This window comes from Sipha flava, unplaced genomic scaffold (assembly GCF_003268045.1).
Source record: "Sipha flava isolate LNK unplaced genomic scaffold, YSA_version1 523_pilon_pilon, whole genome shotgun sequence".
In the NCBI taxonomy this organism is placed as follows: domain Eukaryota; kingdom Metazoa; phylum Arthropoda; class Insecta; order Hemiptera; family Aphididae; genus Sipha; species Sipha flava.
The window spans coordinates 95096-119012 of record NW_020273488.1 but is presented as its reverse complement, the minus strand read 5'-3'; the positions used below and the strand labels follow the sequence as shown (position 1 = coordinate 119012).

The 23917-nt window shown below is 31.5% G+C and overlaps 1 protein-coding gene across 2 annotated transcripts in view; it reads right to left on the bottom strand.

Annotated features, from left to right (window-relative positions):
- Window positions 1–1026: 1026 nt before the first annotated feature.
- The window catches only part of LOC112690860 (ecdysone-induced protein 75B-like), a 57273-nt gene continuing 34382 nt past the window's right edge, over window positions 1027–23917 (bottom strand). For both annotated transcript variants that reach the window (XM_025564960.1, XM_025564961.1), the window contains exons 3-6: window positions 16899–16966; window positions 14159–14282; window positions 5498–5654; window positions 1027–3778 (exon numbers count right to left, since the gene is read on the bottom strand). In XM_025564960.1, the coding sequence (XP_025420745.1) occupies window positions 2524–3778; window positions 5498–5654; window positions 14159–14282; window positions 16899–16966 (1604 nt within the window). In that variant the 3' untranslated portion in view covers window positions 1027–2523. The remainder of the gene's footprint in view (window positions 3779–5497; window positions 5655–14158; window positions 14283–16898; window positions 16967–23917) is intronic.

Here is a 23917-nt window from a genome sequence, read left to right as displayed (position 1 = left end):
ATGGGCCGTGTTTATATGTATAATGTATCTTGACTATTTAATAGAATCAATACTCGTTTTAATCAAAGGCATATTGATGTTATGCCACTTGAAGGACTTATTCCGGCCAATTTAAATATGTATGACGATAAAAATATTATAAAAGCTGCTAAAATATATGTCCAAGATCTACATGATGATACCTCATCTACAATCAGAGCTGACCTGTTCATATGAAGGCAACAATGGAGTCAAAATACTATTCCAAAACCGAATTCTGCTCTTGATTCACTCTCTCATCGCACCAATCTTCGACCTAACATTAAAATACTTTTACAATTATTCGCCACGTTACCAGTTACCTCTTTTACTCCGGAAAGAACGTTTTCAGCACTTAATCGCTTAAAAATTTTTTTAAGAAGCACCATGTTGGAAAACAGACTGAATGGGTTAGCTATGACTAATATAAATAAAAAAGAGCAATTCGATGAAAGTAAAATAATAACTGAATTTGCCAGAAATTCGCCTAAGAGAATGCAGCTGTCAAAGTGGAGCAAGTGACTGAACACTGAAACCAAAATTATTATTATTATTATTATAAATTATATATTAACAAATATTTTTAAAATCATACTAAAATGCTTGAATTACGTTTAGAAACTTGGTGGTAGATGGTGGGGGGGGTTAAGGGTGAATTCTCATATCCTCTTTTACCTTACTTATCCAAAAAAAGTGGTTAGCCCCCCCCCCCATTTAAAAATCCTGGCTACGCCACTGGGTACACATTGATTTGATCGGTACGCTCTTTTAAATGCACGAGTTGTATCGTACAATTTCTATTTGGAAATGTTCGAATATAAAATCAATAGATTTAAAAAAAAAATCCTATTTTATAATAATTTTACTTGTTTATTTAATATTTTGTTTTATTTAAAAAATAATTATAACGGGCCACGTTGAATACCTTCACAGGCCGCGGGTTGGGCTAACTACTATACGTTCAAAATATAGCTCCAGAATAATCAATTGGTTTCGTTACACCGTGCGTTTATTATAGATTTTATTTATTTATCACAAGAGTATAAAATTTATTTGAAAATATATTTACACAGTTTAAATACCTTATTATAATTGCCTAAAATTATTCGTATAAATAGTATCGCCAAAGGCACACTCATGATAAAGCATGCACTCGGTAGTAGAAAAATACAATAGTACAGTTGTATTTTTACGCTAAATTATTATTACTTTTTATCTATTTTCAACATAACGTGTAATATACATAGTTTAAACGTATTTAGCATTGCGATACTTATTGATTGCTTAAAATCACTCATTATTATAATAATATTCACTGTTGGTTTCAAAAAAATCAACTTATAGTATGTGTTTAGCGTTTACGTACTTAACATCGTACTTAACATCGTACTCGTAAATTGTTATTACAGGTTATACAATTATATAGAATACAGTATTTAAACAAAATTCGAAGTTCGTTGAAACCGACAGTACTTAAATAAGATTTTTTAGAAAAAGGTGGCAATAAGAAAAAAAAGAACATTACATTACATTTTAATGGTTAAACAATTTTAATGTACGATTTTCATAAAACTAAACACAACCTGATTATATTATTATATATTATATGTAACATATCAGTCTAGATTAGCCGTGTGAAGGAAAACAAAAAAAAAAAAATAAAATTCGTCGATAACACAAAATTGTTAACATATCGTAATCAAACTTTTGATCAAGCGGCATTAGAAAAGAAAATTGGAATGTACTGAATACGTATGCATGTGTAATATCATCAGTAGGTTTATAGTTGAGTTCGGAATAAAATGTATAAATAATTTTTTTTTTTTTTTTTTTAATACATATAGCGTGTAAAATTTACATGTTTGATTAATACTGCAAAACGTGTACGTGTCACATACTTAGGTTATACATGACACGAAGTGTTTTAAGTAAACTACGACAAGGAGCAGAAATGATTTGGGTGTTTTTCCTTTCTTCTGCTGTACAGTACCGAATTGTTGCGAAGAACTAATCGTATTTTTTTTTTTTTTTTACCGCGGCGTACTCGCGTGATAGTCGACCAATATTTTTATACGTAAAAATGTACATCATTGTTGTGCGGCGTCTCGCCGACCGCTTTACAAGAACGTGGCGGTGACTGCGTGACGAGAGAAAAAAAACACCCAAGTACAATGAAAATTTGTTTAACATTTACTACAGTGGTCTATAGAGGGGTAGGATAAAGAGGGGTGGGGACGTTAAAGAACACAATAACAAGAAGTGAAAAAAAAATGGCCGTATACGCGCGTAGGCGGTAGTCGTGATGAAATTAACAGACACAAAATCGTTGAGCAAAAAATATTTTGAACTTTTCGATCGTCACCTGGATCGTGTTTTCCGCGGATCGGACGCGTAGCCGTTGCATGGGTTGCTCCGCTCTCCTGGAGACATGCGCGGGATCCCGTCGAATGTGATAACGGTGACACGACGGGTGGGCGCGTTATGCAATTACGGCGATCGCTGCTGTTACGTTCGCCAGCCGCGCCCACCGCCGACGACCACGTATCTCCGTTTCCGGTTCCGGTCCAGTTTTGGCACGTCCTTGAAGAACTCCTCGTCTCCTTCCAATTCTTCGTATTCGTCCTCGTACTGATCGCCCGATTCTGCGTCGTCCGCCGGCGACGTCGACGGAGTATCGGGCTTGGCCGTGAACGGGTTGGGGGCACTATCTCGGTCAGCGGTCGCCGAATCTTCGGTCTTCGTTATCGTCGTCGTCGTCGTGGTGGTCGCAGTGGCCGCGGTAGCCGCGGTGACGGCCACCTGCGCAGGCCGCTGCTGTTGCTGCTGCTGCTGCTTCTGCTGCTGTTGTTGGTCGATGGCACTGTTTTTCGACGACGAAGAGCTGACCTGCACCGAAACGGACACCGAAGCTTCGGGCGCTTCGCGCGCAAAGTTTCGCCGCGACTCTTCATCGTCCACGTCCACGTCCACGTCGTCACTGACGGCCGCGATCCCGTCGTCGTCGTAGTTACCGTCATATTGCACGCCCCCGTCCGAGTGGTAATGCTGCTGCTGCTGCTGCTGTTGCTGCTGTTGCTGTTGCTGCTGCTGCTGCTGATGCTGTTGATACGGTGACAGCTCTTCGGGTGGACCGTTCTGCAACCGGAAACCGTGCCGGAAGTTCTGGTTGCCGAACCGCTCGGACGACAGCAATACCGGATGTTGCGGCTGCTGGTGCTGTTGCTGGTTTCGGTACGGCGGCGGTGGTGGTTGCGGCGCCTTCGACGGGAAGTGTCGCGGCGGTTGGAAGTTGGCTACGGTAAACGGTTTCGGCGATGGTTGCTGCTGCTGCTGAGACGGCGGTCGCGGTGACTGGTACCGGTGCACATGCTGTCCCTTCGGCCCCGGTCCCAGTTCCCGTTCCTTCAGGCTGTCTTGGAACGCGTTGTGCAACGCTATCAGCGCAGCTATCGTCTCCGGCGAGTTGGTCGGGTACGAGACGGACGGCTGCGGTGGTGCCGTCGGTCTGGTCGAGCTCGTTATCGCTATCACGGGTTTCTTCGTACTCGGCACCGTCGTGCTGGTCATCGTCGCTATCGGCTGGGTGGTCGTCCTCGCCGTAGTGCTCGTGGTCGTCGTTGTGGCCGCCGTGGACGCCAACGGTACCGGTCCCGCAATCGTCGTCACTTCCTCGTCGAAATAGTCCGGCGTACCGGAACAGTCTTCTTCGTCCGCGTTGCACTCTACCGGTTCCTGTTCCGGTGGCTCTTCTGGCGCGATCCTGCAAAAAACGTGTTTTACATTACTCCGCTCAGTTTAAACGTGTTTCATAGTTATAATGCCTACGGAGTCGTAAAATTGTTTTAAAACATGCACATGAACCTTTTTTTTTTTCTGGTGCTAAGAACTCAAGATTGTGAAGTTAAAACGAATGATGCTCTTAAAAAAATATTACAAATTTAATTTATAAACATTTACAGTTGGGGGAAGATGATCGTTTAAGATAGTGATAATTTTGATTTATGGTGCTAACTAATTCCAATCTACAGATATTAACATATGTGTTAATATTTTTTTTTAAATTAAAAATTTAAGTAAAGACAATTTAATTTCTATAAACGAGTATGTGTTACATTAAAGTATTCTTCTGTCTGGTTATCATTATACTTTGTATAACAATTATCATAGGTACTTAATACTTTTAGTCATAAGATGAATTTTAAAATTAAACCATATTTTTGTAAGAATATTAAAAAAAATCCTACCTATTTATCATATGTTGTATAAATATTATATTAGTAAGCATAATCACCATTTATAGAATTGTATATGTTAATAGCTAATTTATAATCTATATTGTTTAAGAATAATATAATCTAACCCTTTGAGGAGTAGCTTAGGAATACACAGACGCTACTCATAGAGCGAATTAGGAATGAAATGTTTAAAAAAAAATAATATATAAAATCGGAGATGTAATGTATAGATACATTTAGCGCAATATATAAATACTAAAAAAAGCTGAGGTACCAGAAAAACTTGAAATTATCTATCATACGTTTTTTGAATAAAACTAAATAAAACGTAATATACTATGTTTGCGAAAATAAACTATTTTTAATAAATAAATGGTATATTTCGAATTATAGAAAATACTTTTATTTGGAATGAACAGTTCTTTATTAGAATTAAGAAAATTTAGATATCAGAATCTAAGTGAGAAATGCATATATTTACAAAAAAACTTTTTTTGTACTGTATTGTAAATTATGTTATATGTTGCATATAATTTTATGTAACAGTTCACGACGGCCACAACAAAAAATTAATTATATTCAGATGTGAAGTAGATAAATTTACAAACATATATTTTTAAACAGTTGAATCTGTATTATCATATATTAAATATATGGTAGTAAGATTATAGGGTTTAAAAAAAATGTTTATAAAAGCAAATTTAACTAAGAAAAAAAAAATGTTAAATTTAAATGAAATAATCAAACAAATTAATATAGTGGAATAGGTTTAAATTTATTTTCAATAATTATATATTAATTTAACACATGTTTAATATACATTTCAGTGATTTTAAATTACATTCTTCAATACCCATTGGGCATATTGTTGGCCGTTACTCATTGGATATTAATATTATTTATGTATTTTATTGATAAATAAGTCAATAAAATAATAAAATAATCAGGGCGAACGGGTAACAAATTATTTGCTGATAATTTATACGATAATTTTACAAAAAAAATAAATAAATATGTGACCTCAAAAATTCGTATTTACGTTAACCGCTATCGTATTATGTATATGCATATTAGTAAATAAATTACAATGCATATAATATATAAACCAGTTATATAGATTTTAAATTTACTCAAAATAATAGTGCACCTTTGAGTGTTTGCTACCCAACTATCATTAAATTATTCACTTACTCCGGTGATTGCTATCAAAATTTTGTAGATTGATTTAGCGATAAATAATTTACCCATAGCCTGCTCCGTTATTGCCGTACAACTCCAAGTTTAGGTCGAAGAAACTTTCGCTCTTACTGCAATCCACTTCGTCCAATCGTTCACAAACCCTAGTCTCCTGATCGAATACTGTTCCGTTTAAACACAGGAACTTAATGTCAGTTATTTCCGCTAAAATCAACATTAAGCACAATGTGTTATATGTATAATGTAAGTTTTGATGATTACAATTACTCTAGCTTAAATTTTTTCACTAAAATCAGATATGAGGTATGAATTTATTATGATACCATAATTGTTGTGTTTTTAATCAACATTTTAAGTATAATTAATGTATGGTATTAATAATTTTTATTGACCCAATTCTCGATTACTGATAGTAAATAAATAATTCGTTTTTACATTTCATTTTCATAAAATATTATTATTTCCTCATTTTTCTTATTTTCCTATAGGATTTAATATAGGGTGTCTCAAAAATAATGCAGGATTTAAATCTGCTATAAATTAAATTTATTGTTTTAAAAAACCAAAACAAATATATCATTATCTAAAGGAGAAGTTATGGTTTGACAGTAATTTAAATCTTAGTTTTAAAATGTAGTAAATTTAAATCCTTCGTTATTTTTGAGACACCCTATATCTTGCGAAAAGATTCAAAATGGTTTCATTTAACCCTAGGATTTTATGATCAGGTTTTATAGAGTTATTTATTTATTAACTATAGGTAAACGCTTGAATTACTCACAAACAATATAAACACATAAATAACTTACTATAAAATTATACGTTGTTATAATATCAGTACTCTATATATTTAAATATAAAATTATCAATAATAATACGGTGTCTTTGTTTTTTCGTACAGTTCAATGATTTATTATAATAATAAATTAATAATAATAATAAATTATTATTAGAATAAATATCTTTAGTTCGATATATATGAAACATTTACATAGATTCAGCTGCATTTAACGATATTTTTATTATGTGAAAACAATACAAATATGTGCCATGTTGTTTACTGTAATCAGTGCTCGAATTGGGAAAAATTAAGTAGATGAGCTCAGTCTAATAATTCCATAACTGCGTTCCACGTGCGCAATTATTTATCACAGACCCGTAGGGGGCTTCGTTCCTCACCCCTACCTTCCGCCAACCTTACATATATTTTGAATACCACATTTCAGCTAAACAAATATTTTAATTCCAAATATAATATATTTTAATAGCAATACCAACATCCTACATGTTACAACAGAAAATAAAATAATAATTAACATAATTATAGGCGATCGGGCAGTTTCATGAATCGAATGATATAATCATACATTTGGTTTTTGTTTTTATCTATTTTTACTCTTTAGTGCGGGCATTGATTATAGAATAATAATCTATTCTAATTAATCTATTCTATAATCAATGGTGCGGGCCACGGCCGAAGATTAGTCGTGGTGCGGGCATTTTTTTTTTCCGAAATGCCGACATCGTCGATCGTCAATATTAATAACAATCCGTACAATGTATAAAGTATAATACACCAAATTCACAGACATTGCTATTTATATTTTTCTAGAAATGACGACGTTGTCCCTTATCATAACCACCATATAATCTTTAATTATGAAAATAGTTTTGATATTATAAATCGTAAATTTGTTTTCAAATTGACGTAAATTGAAATTCACATAAAAATTATTTTGGATATCAATTAGAATGAACGTGGCATTCCGGTGAAAAAATATAGTTGGGGTACGCAAAAAAAAAAAAAAAGGAGGGGGGGCCCCCCTCCCCCCGGGCCCCCCCCCCCCCAATTCGAGCACTGATTGTAATTTAATATTGTCCAACGACTTGATCGCGTCGGCTTTCTGTAACAAGTAATAAAAATAAGTACCGACTATGGTATAGGTGTCGTAAGCACAGTGTCGTATTTAAACATTTTGCGCCCAGGTACAAAAAAAAATTGGCGCCCCTCTAAGGGGCATACCAACGGAAAATATAGGAGTAGAACCTCATGAACCTTTTAGATATTCTAAAATCAATGTTATTTTTGTGTAGTAGGCATGTCACCATACGCCGTACACTATAACATAATATGCCGTATTATTATAAATAACTTATGTTTATTGATATAATCACAACAAATTTGGGAACTAATATTAGGTATATTAATAATATTCTGTATCGCTGATTTTAGCTATATTGCTATAAATATATTAATAATATATAATAAACAAAAAAAATAATAATTTCAAAATAATTCAAAAAGTTCAATAATTCACAAGTGAGCAAATTTCCGACCTCAAAATTTTGGGCCCCCAAAAAACTGACGCCCGAGGCAGTTGTAGTCAGTGCTCCCCCCTCTGAATTCGGCTCTGCGAAAGCATAATACTGTAGATACTATACATTTTATATTGTTATATTTACAGCTATCAATGACTTATATAAATGGAAAACTCGTTAGGGATGATGATTTCCAACAAATGCTGTTCATGTATGTTCTTTTTGTTCAATATAAAATCAAAATATAGTCGTTCAAGTTATTCGGTTGCTCTTCGATGGCTTCTTCGATTTAAATAAAGGTTCTTTGCCTAGAATTTGCAATGCAATGTTAATGACAAAATACCTTACCCAATCGAGTGTTATGACTTGAATCCACGATTTTATCACCTAATACTATTTCTCTTGTTATTGTAGTGTCATTAACAATACCTAATACAGTCGTTTATTGGTACCATTCGTAGATTAATATTATTAAAATATACTTTATGCGATCATCTTATTAAGTATTGAAAACGTGTTATTCTTATAATTTATATCGGTCATATTATGCAGTGATTTATTATGTTCAGGCTCTGGAAGTAATAAGAAACCAAGTCGAAGATAATAATATGATATCACCTACCTGTTAATATAGATAATAGTGTATTGTGTAATCCGTAAGCTGATGACAGACTTATAAAACAATGAAAACAATGCGAACGAATAGGAGTAGATTGATGGTTGAATTAAAATAAAAGTTACGTTTTTTTTTAAAAAATGTGATGACATTGGATCATAAAATTTACTTTTGTAAAGATATATATACACGCACACTAGTGAAACGGGTAATAAAAGTAAAAGGATTGCGAAATTAAAACCCTATAACGAGCAATTAAATGTTAAAACATACAATGCAAACTTCAAGCTTTTCAGATCGTTACTTCTAAATCTCAATAAAATGGATTAAGACATCGCTTGGCTATTTTTTCTTATTCATTGATTATAAAACTTTTAACTTTTTTATTTTACTTATTACGTATAATTTACTAGCGGTATGAAATGGTTACGTTTAAATAAACTAGTGTGATTCTAATTCATTACTATTATAGGTATAGCTGGATAATAAAAAGCATAGTGGAACAATATTCAATTTTCTGAACTCAAAACTAGTGTAATAAGTTATTAGTTATTATTAGGGTTTGGATTTGAAGGCAAAAGCCTTTTTTTTATAATAATAATAAAAAAATAATTTTTAAACAAAAATGTGTTTCAATTAATATCTAAAGCCATGAATATAATTATTTTTGTTGCTTTTTTTCTTATGAATGCCTTTTTTGTGTTTGATTTTTCAATAATCGAATACTTTTATACAAAGCTTAGGTATTATTGGTACAAATCAATAAGAGCTTATGAAAATAGTGCATTGTCGATGTTATATTGAAAATTATTACCAATCTTAATTTAGATAACTATTTATATATGAAGTACGCCGCAATAACTTTGGTGGCCGTAGAAAGATCATATGATTTTCTATGTAAAAAAAATATATTAAGTCCAAACAATCAATGTTTTTCTAAATATTTAAGTACATGATAGTAAATTTTTTTTATTACCAACTAGTTAGTCTATTTAATTTTGTAGTAATTTTTTTAATTGTTCTTTTATATAAATAAAATAGCTTTTTTCACTTTTTTTTCACATTTTAAATTTTTTTTTTTATTGCTTATATTGTCTTCAAATACGAACCCTAATTATCATTATTAAATCTAAAATTCAAAAAAAAATCATAATTAAATATAAAATAATTTAAAAAAACTATAATTGTTAAATTTTAATTTAATTAATTAAAACTAAAATTCGAATACTCGTCATGCGTTCTACAAAAAAAGCTTTTAAATACTTAAAATGCTTAAATTGTTTAATTAACTATTTTTAAATTATAATAAGTCTGTATTTTCAACATAACTATTAATAATATTACTTTTCCATCGTGTTATAATTGGTTATAATTAGAATATAACAATAAAAATGTAGTTATTGATCAAAATTGACTCGATGGTTAATTTATGTTAGTAGGTAAGTATGTGTATTCAGTAAAAATGAAAAGGATATTTATACCTTCAATTATTAATAATTGTGAAAATTCACTTAAAAACAGATACTGTTCACGGACAAATTTACAGAAATATTATAGAAACTCTTATCATGAAACATAAATTATATTTTTTGTAATATTTAACAAACGCATAACTGAGCAAAATTAAATTCTTAAATTATTTTTTTTTTCTTTAAGTGTAGGTACCTACTTAAAAATGTATAAAACATTATAACCTCACCATTTAAGTAATTCATGTACAATAATAATAGTTGATCGTGACAAATTATTATTTTATTTCTTAAATATAGATGATACTTTCGAATAAAATTCAAGCATCAATTTATTACATTTTTTAAATATATAATACATACACCACACACACAAACACGTGTGCATATATATAATAATACGTATGTATATGCAATCAGACGACAACGCCCTAAATTACAATTTATAATATAAGGGCGTTGTCATCCTAGCAGAACGTTTATATATTCCATAATATGCCTAATGATATTATCAAACTCTAAATATTATTTATTAAAATATTTTAATTCTCTTTTGCTACACAATTAATATTTTTATAAGCATGAAATTTATTTTATTACTTTAATATCAATTATGTCTAATCAAATTAGTTTTTGAATTCTAAATAACCATTATTGCATTTAATCCTTCAGACATAATAGTAAATACACATTAATAAGGAATTTCGAGTTTGTTATAAATTTATAAATTTGTACAGTAAATTCATTTTTATTATAATATATATACGAAATTAATTTTAGTTGAGGTTTGGAATTATCTAATTTTACGTTTCATTATTTTAAAAATAATTTTAATTTAGTTGAAATTAAAATTGAAATGACTGACCTATTAAAAAATGAAGAAAAAATATAAATATTATAATATTTTTTAATTTAAATTTTACTGTTCCAATAAATTGCATGGTTATATATTAGTTTTTATTAAAATAGACATCGAAATAATAATGTACTTATAAATTATTTTAACAGAATTATCTACACAATAATATAAATGTATGTTTACTCGGTTAAATTTGAAAGATAATGTTTCAATGTATACAGCAAAATATCAAGTTATAAGTAAATATTTTAACTATTTATTTTTTATTACGTTGCATCTACTGAAAAATTCACGACTTTATGATATTTTAAAATTCATTCTTAATTCTTACCAATGTTATCATAATTGTAATCAATAATCTATATTTATTCGTCTATTTGGTCATATGGGAGAATGTATTACCGAATCATCGTAAACTAGTAGACTTTATAATTTTAGAAGAGTTATCATTTAGACTTCAGTATACGAATAGTATGTAATTAAGGTAATTAGTTTCGCAGTTCTCTAACGATCACGATATAATAATATTTAATTAGTAATAATTTTTAAAAATTTATAAAATATTATAATAAAATTCTATATTTATATAATATGATGCAAAGTAAAAATGGAGTAGAAATTCGTTAAAAAAAAAAATCAATAGATTTTATTTTATAAAGGATTTTAGAAAAAATTACAAAGACGTTTTCAGATCTTGAAAAACCAAAAAAAAAAAAAACGTTTCCATTTCACGAAAAGAATGTTTTCACTACCAAAAGTCTCTGCGCTATGCATGTTTATAAACACGTACGGTTTATTAGCAGTACATAAATATACGTTTCTCGTTGTACTATTTGTATTGCATAATTTAAATTATCTTTGGGTCGATTTGAATACCGAACATTTTTAACGTACCTTGCCGAAGTGCAATAATTATTATAAAACACAGAGTCGTCGGTTCTGCCGGGGGAGTCGAGTACCCAGAACATTATATTACACCGGTATAGTATTATGAGCTTGTACACACACATATATATATATATACGCCAGGCAAAGAAGTAGTAAAGTTATGCAACGGTCAAACGATCGTTGTTGTTATAACCTTGCTAAGAATATCTGTAATTTATACACCCCGGTGGTTCGCAAAACTGGTCCATTGACGTGTATGCAACTACGCGTACACACACAAATACGTTTGTTATTATTATTATTTCCCTGCCCGTTCAACTCCCACAATCCGGATTTGTCTTGCTTTGTGATTAATTATTATCAAAACGCAGCTTTAGATCGGCGAGAGTCGCTTCAGACAAAACACCGTATAAGGTTCGTGCTTGCAGATCGCACGCGTAAGATACAATACAACATAATTACGAGAGAAAAGACACGACGAATAGCTCCTCGGTGGCTGCTTTGTGTACGTCTAAAATGCAGTCCGTTTCAACACATTTTTTTCCCCTCTCGAACTGGTACAATCAAAATAAAATGTGTAACGTTATCGATTAATTAAATCCGTCGGCCTACGCCAACAACGTTTTTGTTTTAAAAATACGAAACGCAACACTTCCTCTTTTGCACTGCTACGTGACACACATAACGCATAATATTATTTGAACTTGCATTTTTTTTTTCCCTTTCTAATTATTAATGATTAATGGTGAATAACATTGGGTTTGCTGCTTCCTAACCTGTCCGTCGACAAACCAACCACTCAGATGTTGTAACACTGGTTTGTATGATAAAGCTATCTGAATTTAACTCAGAACTCAATTCTTACATTTAGCATGATGAAACAACTATTCATTACAGATTATGGTATCTGTAATCGGTATAGACGCCGAAAACTCTCATTGAGTATATTTAAGTATATACCTATTATTATTTCTACGTTTTTAAATTTTTTTTTTTTATTCATCAGGTTAGGACATTGATTACAACATGAATCGTTTAACGTCGGTATTAATTAATTTAATGATTATTATAAGTCGATTTGTGTCCATGGTTTTATTTTTGTCCGTATAGATATATTTTAAATGAAATAATTGTATAACCGACAGGATTTTTTTGTTGATATTTACCAAGTTATTTAAATTTAGTACATTATAATATTAGAATGTCCAGTGTAATTATGTTATGATAACAATAAAGTATAAATTCATATAGAAAAAATTTTTCTTTTCACGAGCCGGTTCAAACATTTTCAAATTTGTAATCTAAATGCTTTGCTCTCACTTTTTCCAAATTAATTATGTCATGGTGTATGCCGTTTTTCCCTGCAGACATAACGAACAAACAACTAATGCTTTGGAAAATAAACATGTATTTGCCTGGTCTATATTCCATATCGAAAGCATTTCACATCGACCTAACCTTTATTGTCGTTATGTAACGGCAGTACGACACTAATACTCCGTTGCACATATCTAAGTGTTAAACATGAACTAATGAAGCGATCGGTATAACGTATAATAATTTTCGTGGTAGCCATTTATTACCTGCGTTACACATGTAACATCGTCCACATATTTAAAACGCTATTGTTGACTAATGCCAGCGCAATTTAAAACACTGTGCTGACCAACTGTATCGTTAAGGTTTCTTGGAAACGTAGGCATCTATTATATAGCGCGTTATGATGTAATAAGACGCTAATATCGGGGTATTTTACATAATATTTCGAGTCTCGATCGATTTAAAACAATACTCACATCCGTGTGCTCGTAATACGTACGTAAGTATATTGTTGCTGTAGGATACAATCGCACAAAGCCAAAACTGAACGAAACCGGGTTCACGTGTTCCTTTTAAAAACCAAAAATATTGCGAGTACTGGTACACGCGCCTTTGTCGCGTTCGGAAAAACTGCAACGGGTAGTCGGCGTCGAAACGCGTACCGGCGCTTTTCACGGATAAAATTTCATAATATCCATCTCGTTGCGGAGCTGCTTTGTCATACCGATTGTATCCGCGTGAAATGCGGAACGCAGCACGAAAACGAATCGCACGTTACGATAAAAATAGGATCCTATCCGTTAGGAGTCGGACGAGTTCGCAAACCCATTGACGGCGAACGAGCTTTAAGACGCACCGTGTCGATAATCGTTTTCGTTCTCGAATAAATATACGTATACACGCGTAATACGCATGCGTGTACGATATGTATGTAATACACATAAACAGATCCCATGTGATTACGTGTTGTATATAAACCGCAGACTGGCAAGTTAACTCGAGTAAAAATAATACGTATACTATGTGTACCTTAAAGCAATACATACGTACACGCGTGCACACGTATTGCTGCGAGTGGTAACGCGGACTAAATCCGTGTAGATTTTATTTTTATTTTTTTTTATGTAAATCACGATAACTGGATTGCTCCGGTTATACAACTGACTCGCGTGTCGGAAGAAAGTTGTCTTTAAAGCGAAAAATTGAATCGGGTTGGGCTTTATTTTTACACTCTTACCTTTTTGGCCAATGGTACAAACATGAAACATCTGACAGCCTGTCTCAACGTCCGCGTAATAACCTCCGATGACTTTGCCGTCGCATGAGAAATTCGTGTCTGGTAGATTGTCAAAGTCCAAATACTACGAAAACGTAACAATAACTTCCATTAATGATTGTCAAATAAATAAAAGGTATTTGAATCGAAACACAAAATAAACCATTGATTTTTTTTACGTTTGTCGATTTCGTAGTGATAATTAATTTTGTAAAAACTCGATTTACATAGTAATTTTTATGATCACGGAAGAGCCAGGGTACAAATCACTATAATATTAAACATAAGTATACTTCTTCATCATACTATAAATTATTATTTAAATTGTTTTGATAAAAATGATAAACATCAAACTGTTTTTACGATATTATCACAAGAATAATGTCCGTAAGATCTATAATCTGATTGATGGGTATACAAAAAATATGTTTTGAACACATACATTGGAATACCAAGCATATCCGTAGTTATTATTATGATAAGTATAATATTTTAAAATTTAAAACTATCGATTATAACACTACAACCAACAAGTAATTGAAAATATTAAGCTGTTAAAAATCAAAGGCTGCGAGAAAAATGTATATACCTGTGTGAATGATTCATGATGATTCATTATGTATCATCTAAGACATTTATTTAGAACATAATATTATTACACATTATTATATTATATGAAATTATATGTCAGCTGAATTAAGACACAATAAATCTTCGAGAATAATAATTATGATTTTATACATAAATACGTTTTAAGGTTGTGTAATAAACGAACTATTGGTATAAAGAGTATTGTATTGAAGTTGTAATGTATTAATCAGAAATATCAAAACATTTATTTGAAAATATAATTTTTGGATTAATAATCGTTATTAATAAGTAGGTGTTTAGCTATAAATATAAAAAACTAATTCTTAATTAATTAACTTCAAACTATGTAGGTTTTTTTTTTGTATCAGTAATGAATCGTTATTTAAGTATAAAAAAGAAATACAACAAAAAATGAAAATTTCCTCAAATATTTCCAAAGTATACATTTATTTACTAAATATTTTAAAACTATCTACTATTATCCAATTATAAAGTTATATGTGAAATTAAATTGGATTTGTTTAGTTTAAGATTATCCAAATCGTATACATTTTTTATCTGATTAAAAATATCCCATTTCAATAAAAATATGTATTTACAATCAAATCCGTTCTTTAGTCATTACGAATATAAATAATATGATTTATAGTATGATTTTAAGTATACGAATGATAATAGTTTTAAAAATGAAAAATGTGGAAACATTGTGAAAAATGCGATGTCAAATTATTTCTTTATTTATTAAAAATTAAAAATAAGTTAATGGATAGTAGATGAATAAATACTGTGATAATTAAAATAATTGTATAAAATAAATAATTGAAGTACATAATATTATAGGCTTTTAACCTTATACCTACACAAATATTAAATATCTTAAATTAATAAATATTATCAAGAAATAATTATATTCTCACGAGAAAATGTTTATCAATTAAATATTATTATTCTTAACTGATCAATGAAAAGCTTCATTCATCGATAAGATCAATATTTTATAAAATAGTTGATGTTTCAATTAATGCAATACTGTCAACTTTATTTTTCTGAAATCATATACGGTATTACAATAATTGGGTTCATAACTATGAAAACGTTTTTCAATTTCAATTACTAATTGACTGCTCGGACAGTATAGTAATAATAATAATTGTGTACAGTTAAAATTTTAAAACTTTTTAGAATCATATGTATTTTTGTATAAAATACCTAATACCAATGGTTTTCCATCTATTTCTCTACATGCATTCTATGGCATGTATTTTATATAAATATATAAACGTAATTATTTGGAAATACAAATAACACATTGAACTTAAAATTCAGTTATGATAACATGTACTAAGTAATATACGTAATAAATATTATAGCAATTTGCATAATACTGTGAATAAGTAATTGAATTTTAATGTATATAATTTCAGTTACTCTCAACAATTAACACCAAGCAAGTTATCATACACTAATATTTTAAACATAAATACGCTATAATTTCGGATACTTTCTCCATTAAGATTTTTTTAATTACTTACGATCTTATTTTACGTGGATATTTAAAAATGATCAATGTTGAAAAACAAAAGAATAGTTTCTTAAAATGTTTAAACTATAGTATCAATCGTTCGCATAAAATTCGTAACATTTATTCGTAATCCAGTCAATTTCTTATCTAACTCACACAATATTATCTACTACTAATGTTTAGTTATTTCGTATATTTTTTCGAGGATTATAACTCAATATCTGCAATAAAATTATTGCACAATTACTTGGCGTGTTTTAGCATGAGATCACTCATCTTTTTTGACTCAGAAACGTTCATTGCGATATTTTGCCACCGTTATGTGAACATAACATTATATACTCCACAACTATGGGTTTTCTAGCGTGCCCGAGTTACATAATTTAGTTTAAATAATCACATGTGCTGGAGTAGATGCCTACGGAACTAGAATTTGGGCGTTCGGCTCCAAGGAACTAAAATTATGCGTACAGGTATTATGCAGGTATGTTATATTTCCATAATTGCGATTGTTTCACGGCGATTGATTCGAAAAGTCATATTTAACATACGGCACACTCGTAACATAAATCAACATAATGTACTTACTCCAGGTTGCACGGCGAAAGTGTAAATATTGGCGGCATTCCACCAGCAATTACAGTTCCACAGCACAGCTGAAAACAAAAATATACAATTATAGTCATTATTAATTTAATGAAAAACGTGATCATCGAATATAGGATATTAGTTGGATACGATATGCTCCACGTATATAAATATACTTATACAATAACTCAAGAATGAACATCCATAAGCAATTTGTTTTTTTTCGGCCAATATAGTTTATGAAACAAATAGTAGAATATTATGCAATTACAATACTTAATTAACATTTTTTTCTTCATTTATTAAAAAAAAAAGCATGAAATAAGTAACTAAATAAATAAAACTATGAATACATCATATAATAAGTGGGCGTTGAAAATGCATACTAATTAAGTAAAAAAAAAAAAAAAATGCAGTGAAATTCGTGTTATTTTAGAAAATTCGCAGCGTATAATTTATTTTTTATACTTCATAAAATGTGTAAGTATGCGTGATACTAGATCTAACCTCTATACGTACATGTATGAGTAGTTAATAATGAGGTCTTTAAAGTGCATTTCTATTCGAATCATTAGAAAAAAAACAAAAATTGAACCTTATTTTGGTTTGTTCCAAAATATCGATTTATTGCGTAACATCACACACACACACAGACACACACACACATACATATACACACACATAAATGTATATAATATTAGTTCTGAAACGAAAGAAGCTTAAATTGTATATTGTCCATTGACTTTTCGGATTAGTAACGTGCATTTGCATGGTTGATGCTTGGAGGGAGGGGACGAGGTTTGTTACGTGGTACTGCACAACATACCGTATTAGTATTTCGTACCACTATTACCATTATTAACTATAACATGTACAGGGGGCGGTGGCGAGTACTGTCGGACGGAAAAGGACCGGTGAGGATGTGAGAATTGATGGTTGGCTAATAACAATATTTTAAAATATATTGTAAACGAAAATACGGCACAAGGAAAATAACGAGAAGAAAAAAAAAATAATAGAAACACCTTATTAAACCGATCTCTCATCCGTGTTCGCGACGACCTCGGCAACCGAGCATGACCCTCTCGCGCATTCTCCCAGCCCGCGGAGACCTATGATCCGCCGTGGTGGTGTACCGTATAAGAAAGAGTAAACAATACACAACCGTCTATACAAACGACCATTTATTTTCAATGGGTACCGTTTTTCATTCTATTCTTCCATTAGCCGCATTATATTATTATTACCGACGACACGTGTTGCATACTGATATCGTTGTGTGTATTTTGTGAATTAATTTTATCGAATCGCGCGCGCCCCGTCGTCGTTTTTGTATGCCACCGACTTTCATGTGTAAGGTAATGTAATTGTTTCTCAATCGAACTTTTAAATCGATGCTCGGATTTCTCGTCGGATTTCCGCACGGGCAACGACGATTATTTCGTGGTTCTTTTTTACGTAGATAATATTTATGTGTTATATAATCAGATGTGTCCCGGTACTCGTATCTGAGCGCACGAAAACGCAGTGCTGAATCCCGAATGCATTGTCATTAATTCGAATCAAAATAAATTTCCTTTAGAAATCGCCATAAATATCAATAACATAACACATCGTACATAATACATCGCACTATAAATGTAATTTATTTCGTCATGATAATTTCAATAATTTTAATGTTTTTCAACGACTTGTGTCGGATATATGGGGGAGAGGGCGGTGTACACCTGATCATCGCCCTGCAGAATACCTTTATGGATAATTTTGTTATGTGATAATAGGTAGTAATCATTCTGGTTTCAAAAGTGTTTATGATTTCAGGATTTTCTATGGAAAAAATCATATTCTAAATCAAAATTCGACGAAATAATATGTGCTAATAATATTTAAGTACTAAGGTGGAAGGACGATTTAATTTTTAAGTTATATGTTATGGATTAACATTTTTAACTTAGTTTTTTCGTCGTAATCTAAAACCGGATTCTTCTAAATTTCGAAAAATACAACAAATCGAATTTTATCGGTAACGTTCTCTTAATATTTTGAATCATCAAGAAACTGTAATAGGTACAATAACGTATTATTCGTGGATACAATAATTTATATACTCGTAATTCTGATTAATACACCTGTTTGATACATACAATTATTCATAATTATATTCAAATGGATTTTTGGAAATAACAATTGATTAAAAGATTTACGATATTCAAGATATAATATTTTATAATAATTATATAATATAATCTTATTGTGCCGATTTTCCAGAATGATGAATAATTGATAATAAATGATATTTTTAGATTTATCAGGAATCAAAAATCATATTTGTCTTATAATTTATTGATGATAACATGTTTTTTTTTTTACACCACAATAAACACTCATGTCGTGGACAGTAAAAGAGTTGAATATTTATAACATAAACTATAATAAAAAATATTTTTCAGAAAACAAGTTTAAATAAAAAAATAAAAATACATAGGTATCTACTTAAATATATTATGCAAAATTGTTTACTTGTTTGTTCACTTCTTCGCGATTTTTAGACTTAACCACACAATAAATTACGACACTTTATCGCAAACCACAAGAGTTTACGATTTTATATCCTTGATGAAGACTAACATAATGTTAGAAATTATCATGTAACGGACCGTCAAGATAAGTCCGAATTTCAAATGACACTATGACCCAAATTGTCATTTGTTTTCGCTGTTTATATGAATTAAGTATTTCATAAACATGATTTAACTTTTATTTGGGTTCTAAACAAGTATTCAATAGTCAGTACGTACAAAAATCCAATTTATTTAGAGTATCGTTTAAAATGTGTTTACACGGTAACTCATTGTACACTTTTTTTAACACATTGCAATGTTATATAAATACGAACATTTTTATCTTTACAATAGTATACATTATTAAAACTACTTCATTAAACAATAAATAAATTATTAGTTTTTTTTTTTTTATTTCACTGTTTTTCATTATCTTTTTAGATTTTATTTTATTGTTAGTGCTTTCAACCTATTTACAATCATTGCGTTTCAGAATCTTTAATAGTATTTATACTCTCTTTATAACACTTATATACGGCACAAAAATAAATTGAAAAATGTCTTTGTTGTGCTATCGTTCAATTTAAAAATTTTAAGGCTTTTTAATGGAATTTCGTTGTCCTTTATTAATTTGTTATTTATCTGTTCATTAAAAATCTTGTTACGTGTTGGGTTGTTCACTTTACTATCCTCTTATAATATGATATTAGATAACAGCCTTAACGTTTCGATATGCTCTGTCTCGTATATACTCGTTTATAGCCGTTTCCAAACGAATCGGTGAGAAACTCAAATGGATTTCTTTCCGTCGTCGTCGAGTTACGTAGTACATAATAATATACCTACATATTCTTTAAATTCAAAATTGTTTTAACAACGGTTTTTTCCCTATTATTATTGTTATTTTCGAGGAATTTAATTAAAGATTTGTCGCATTGCAAACACAAAAACATTCTAGCGTTGGGTGCACGTGAGTATTGCATTATGTTGAAAACGTTGTAAACGCGTGTGCCAATGTGTGTTACTCAAGAGACGAAATTTGGAGAAAACGCACACGATTCGTAAGGCGCGGCACACGACCGCTGAGTTTTACACGTGCGTATACGCGACGCGACGACGTGCGAGTGGGCGAGGTGCTCAAATGAAGACATCCGAATGTGATCGAAATCCGAACGTCTGTAAAGGAGCACGTAAAGTAAACTTTGAATCGATTCGACGACGTGGATAACACTACGTATGTAGGCAGGCCCTGCAGGTGGGCCCGTCCACCGTTCCGACGATGGTTTCGATCATATCTCCGTTTAAAACAAACGTTCTGCAGACACTGACAAATTTTTATTATGAGCATATTATTATTACGTGCCGTATTCGAGAATCGTTTCCAAGAGCTACGGACGATGACGTATACGTTTCGATTTAAATACACAATGCAGCAGTAAAGGTGTGCTGTTACAAAAAAGCATCGATGCATGCACATATCTGCATATTGTATTCATTTTAAAGCAGTGTAGGCACCGATGTTGTACGTGTGATTCATTCATTGGCGTACGTCGATTTTCGAGAGCCATCTATATGGGAAATGGATTTTATACCGAAACCAACCTCGCCATCTCAAATAGTCGAATCATTTGTCAGTCTCGAAAAGAAAATCTTAAAAAGTTTTAGAGTTTCCTCGAAGGAAATGTATGAAAGTCCATCAATTATTTTATTTTTAAAATCGGTAAACAACCGATTCGCTTGGCAAAATAATAAATTTCAAAACTAACTCACATCGAACTAATAATATAACATTGCTGTATCGAATCCAAACAAGACATGAATTATATACGTCCTCAATTTTTTCCATGTATATAGGTAATACACAAATATGTATTAATAATATTTGTTTAGCTTTAATCTTACATTTTTTTTTTTCAATACAGTTACGGGATAAATTCGTCGGTTAAAGGTTATTCTAGTTGTCAGTCGAATTCAATTGATTTTTTCACGGCAAAACCAATGCCGTCTTATGTATGCAACGTCATATTATTTTCGTAGTGGGAAGCAGGTATACGAGAGCTATGCCATGAGCCATATACCCCATGACCTTATATGAACACCCGAGAAAGGTTTTCTACAATGAAAAGAGCGTAAACTTGCAGCAAACAATTGCTTATTAACTATCATATTATACGACTCAAGTAATAAGTGTTCCGAGTGTTTTAATTTTTAATTTTTTTTTTTTAACAAAGTAATTTAACCATCAATGGCTTACGGAAAAAATCTTAAAATACTCGGCGAAATGGCTATATTCTTACCTGGTTCCAAGCATTAGCCTAAAGTCCGTGGAAATTTATCAGTACCGCAAAATTGTTTCGGATAAAAATCATGTAGGTACACGTCATTGCAGTGCAATATACATTGTACACAGTACAATTTACACACTTCGTACAATCCGAAATAGCTTTTTGCAACGGATTCTCACGGACCTTGGCGGTTGTCAGTAAAGCTGGGCGTCCACTAGGTCAAAGAGATCGGTGTGGCACGACGCGAAATCATAACAAAATGCGTATAAAGTAAACCGATCCGTTTTCTTGAAGGTCGCACGGAGTGACCAAATACGAGAAGGAAAAGCAGTCGGATTTTTCCGAGTTTGTTTGCTATCGGGTAGTATCGGAGTATTTTCGTGACTTGTGTGCATTTACGTTTATCGTGATTTCAGTTATTTTGATAAGTAATTACGATTTAAATTCTAATGAAATAAACAACGTCAAAATTATTGATGTATAAGTATTACTTTTAAAATAATTTCTAGAAGTTTTTTTGAAGAAAACTTTTTTTTATGATGTTCTAAAACATTTCATAGCTTTTCGAATCTCTCTCGAGATCTTGAAATAGGTGATTATGTTCATCAAATATCGGATGTTTAGAATTTATTTCACGAATCTAAATATTTTTTTTATTTTTTTTTTTGGCTCCTCTTTTTTTGCTTTCATTATCGTAGAAAGGAACAGCATTTCTTCTTCAGAATCAAAAGATCCCGTTTTTTACACTTTTCACGAAAAACTAATAATTTAATATTATAAACATTGAACAAATAACGTATATCAACCATGATACACAATTTATTCTTATAAGAATAAATTAAATTGATGAAATTTCTCAAATTATAGAAAACTATGAAAAATACATGTTACCACGCCGCACCGACCTTCCGACCTAGTGGACGCCTCGCTTTACACGATCATATTTTTCATTAATTATTCCTACGAAATTTCTACAATCGGCCCTAAAGAATATAAAGGCATGTACCTATTATGTAGTTCGGGAGCGTACCCAGGAATTTTTTATAAGGGGGTCCAAAATTTTTATTTTATCTGTTCTCTATTTATAATTATAGTTTAACTCAAGACCAACAAATTACTGTTAATTTATTATAGTACCTATAGTTTATATATTATAGGTATATTATATAATCTATAAATTTTGTATATCGAAGATAAGTGGAAATTAAAATATATTATTTACTATTAAAACGTTGAGTATGTAGACATTTCAATGGGAAGGGGTCCGGATCCGAACCCCCATGGGTACGCCCTTGATGTAGTTAAGAGTTATTGCAGAATCCGGTAAATCAAAGATAATTCTAGAATTAAATCCATATATACAAGTATATATATATATATATACACAAGTATATATATATATATATATATAAGCAGTTTTCGCTATTTTTGGGTTATAAGTATACCATATTGAAACCCCGTTGAAATGTACATATTAATGATGGGAATTAAATCCAGATCCTCCGAAAATTTCCGGATTTCAGATTTGCGGATACCAATATTCGAATTTTGGGTGTATCGTAGTCGAACTTTGTGTTTTAATCGAAAAAAGATTTGTTGCGAAACATATGTAGTCATCGATACTCAATTATAAGTCATAGGTACTTACATAAAAGAATACTAATTCAATTTAAACAAATTCCGGAATCCGAATTTCGGAAAATCAGAATTTTAAGTACCCGGACTTTGGAACTTTGGAAAATCTGGATTTTTTTCATCACCTAACGCGAGTGCGTCTTGTAAGTCGGTCCATGCGCGTGTCATCGCGTTCGGTACCGCGTAACGTGTACGTACAAGTGCACTGCAGAGCACGTGCGTTGCGACATTATTACTACTGTTATTGTTACCTAGTGCGTGGCTGCAATTGCGGTTTTGTCCGTCGTCGAGAAACAGAAAAAAAAAAAAATTACGGCCGCGTCGCGTATACGATTTCGAAAAAAAAAAAATAAAAAAAATTATAATAGTAATAACAGCATAATAACCGTTGTTGCGTCGTCGCGGGTCGCCCCCCCCCACCCCCGTCCACCGATCCTGTGCGCCGACGGTCCCGGGATGGCCGACTTCGTGTGCCGCCCGTCGACGTCCCGTCACACACGCCACACGCGGACCGACATTGTTCACCGCGCGCGCGCGC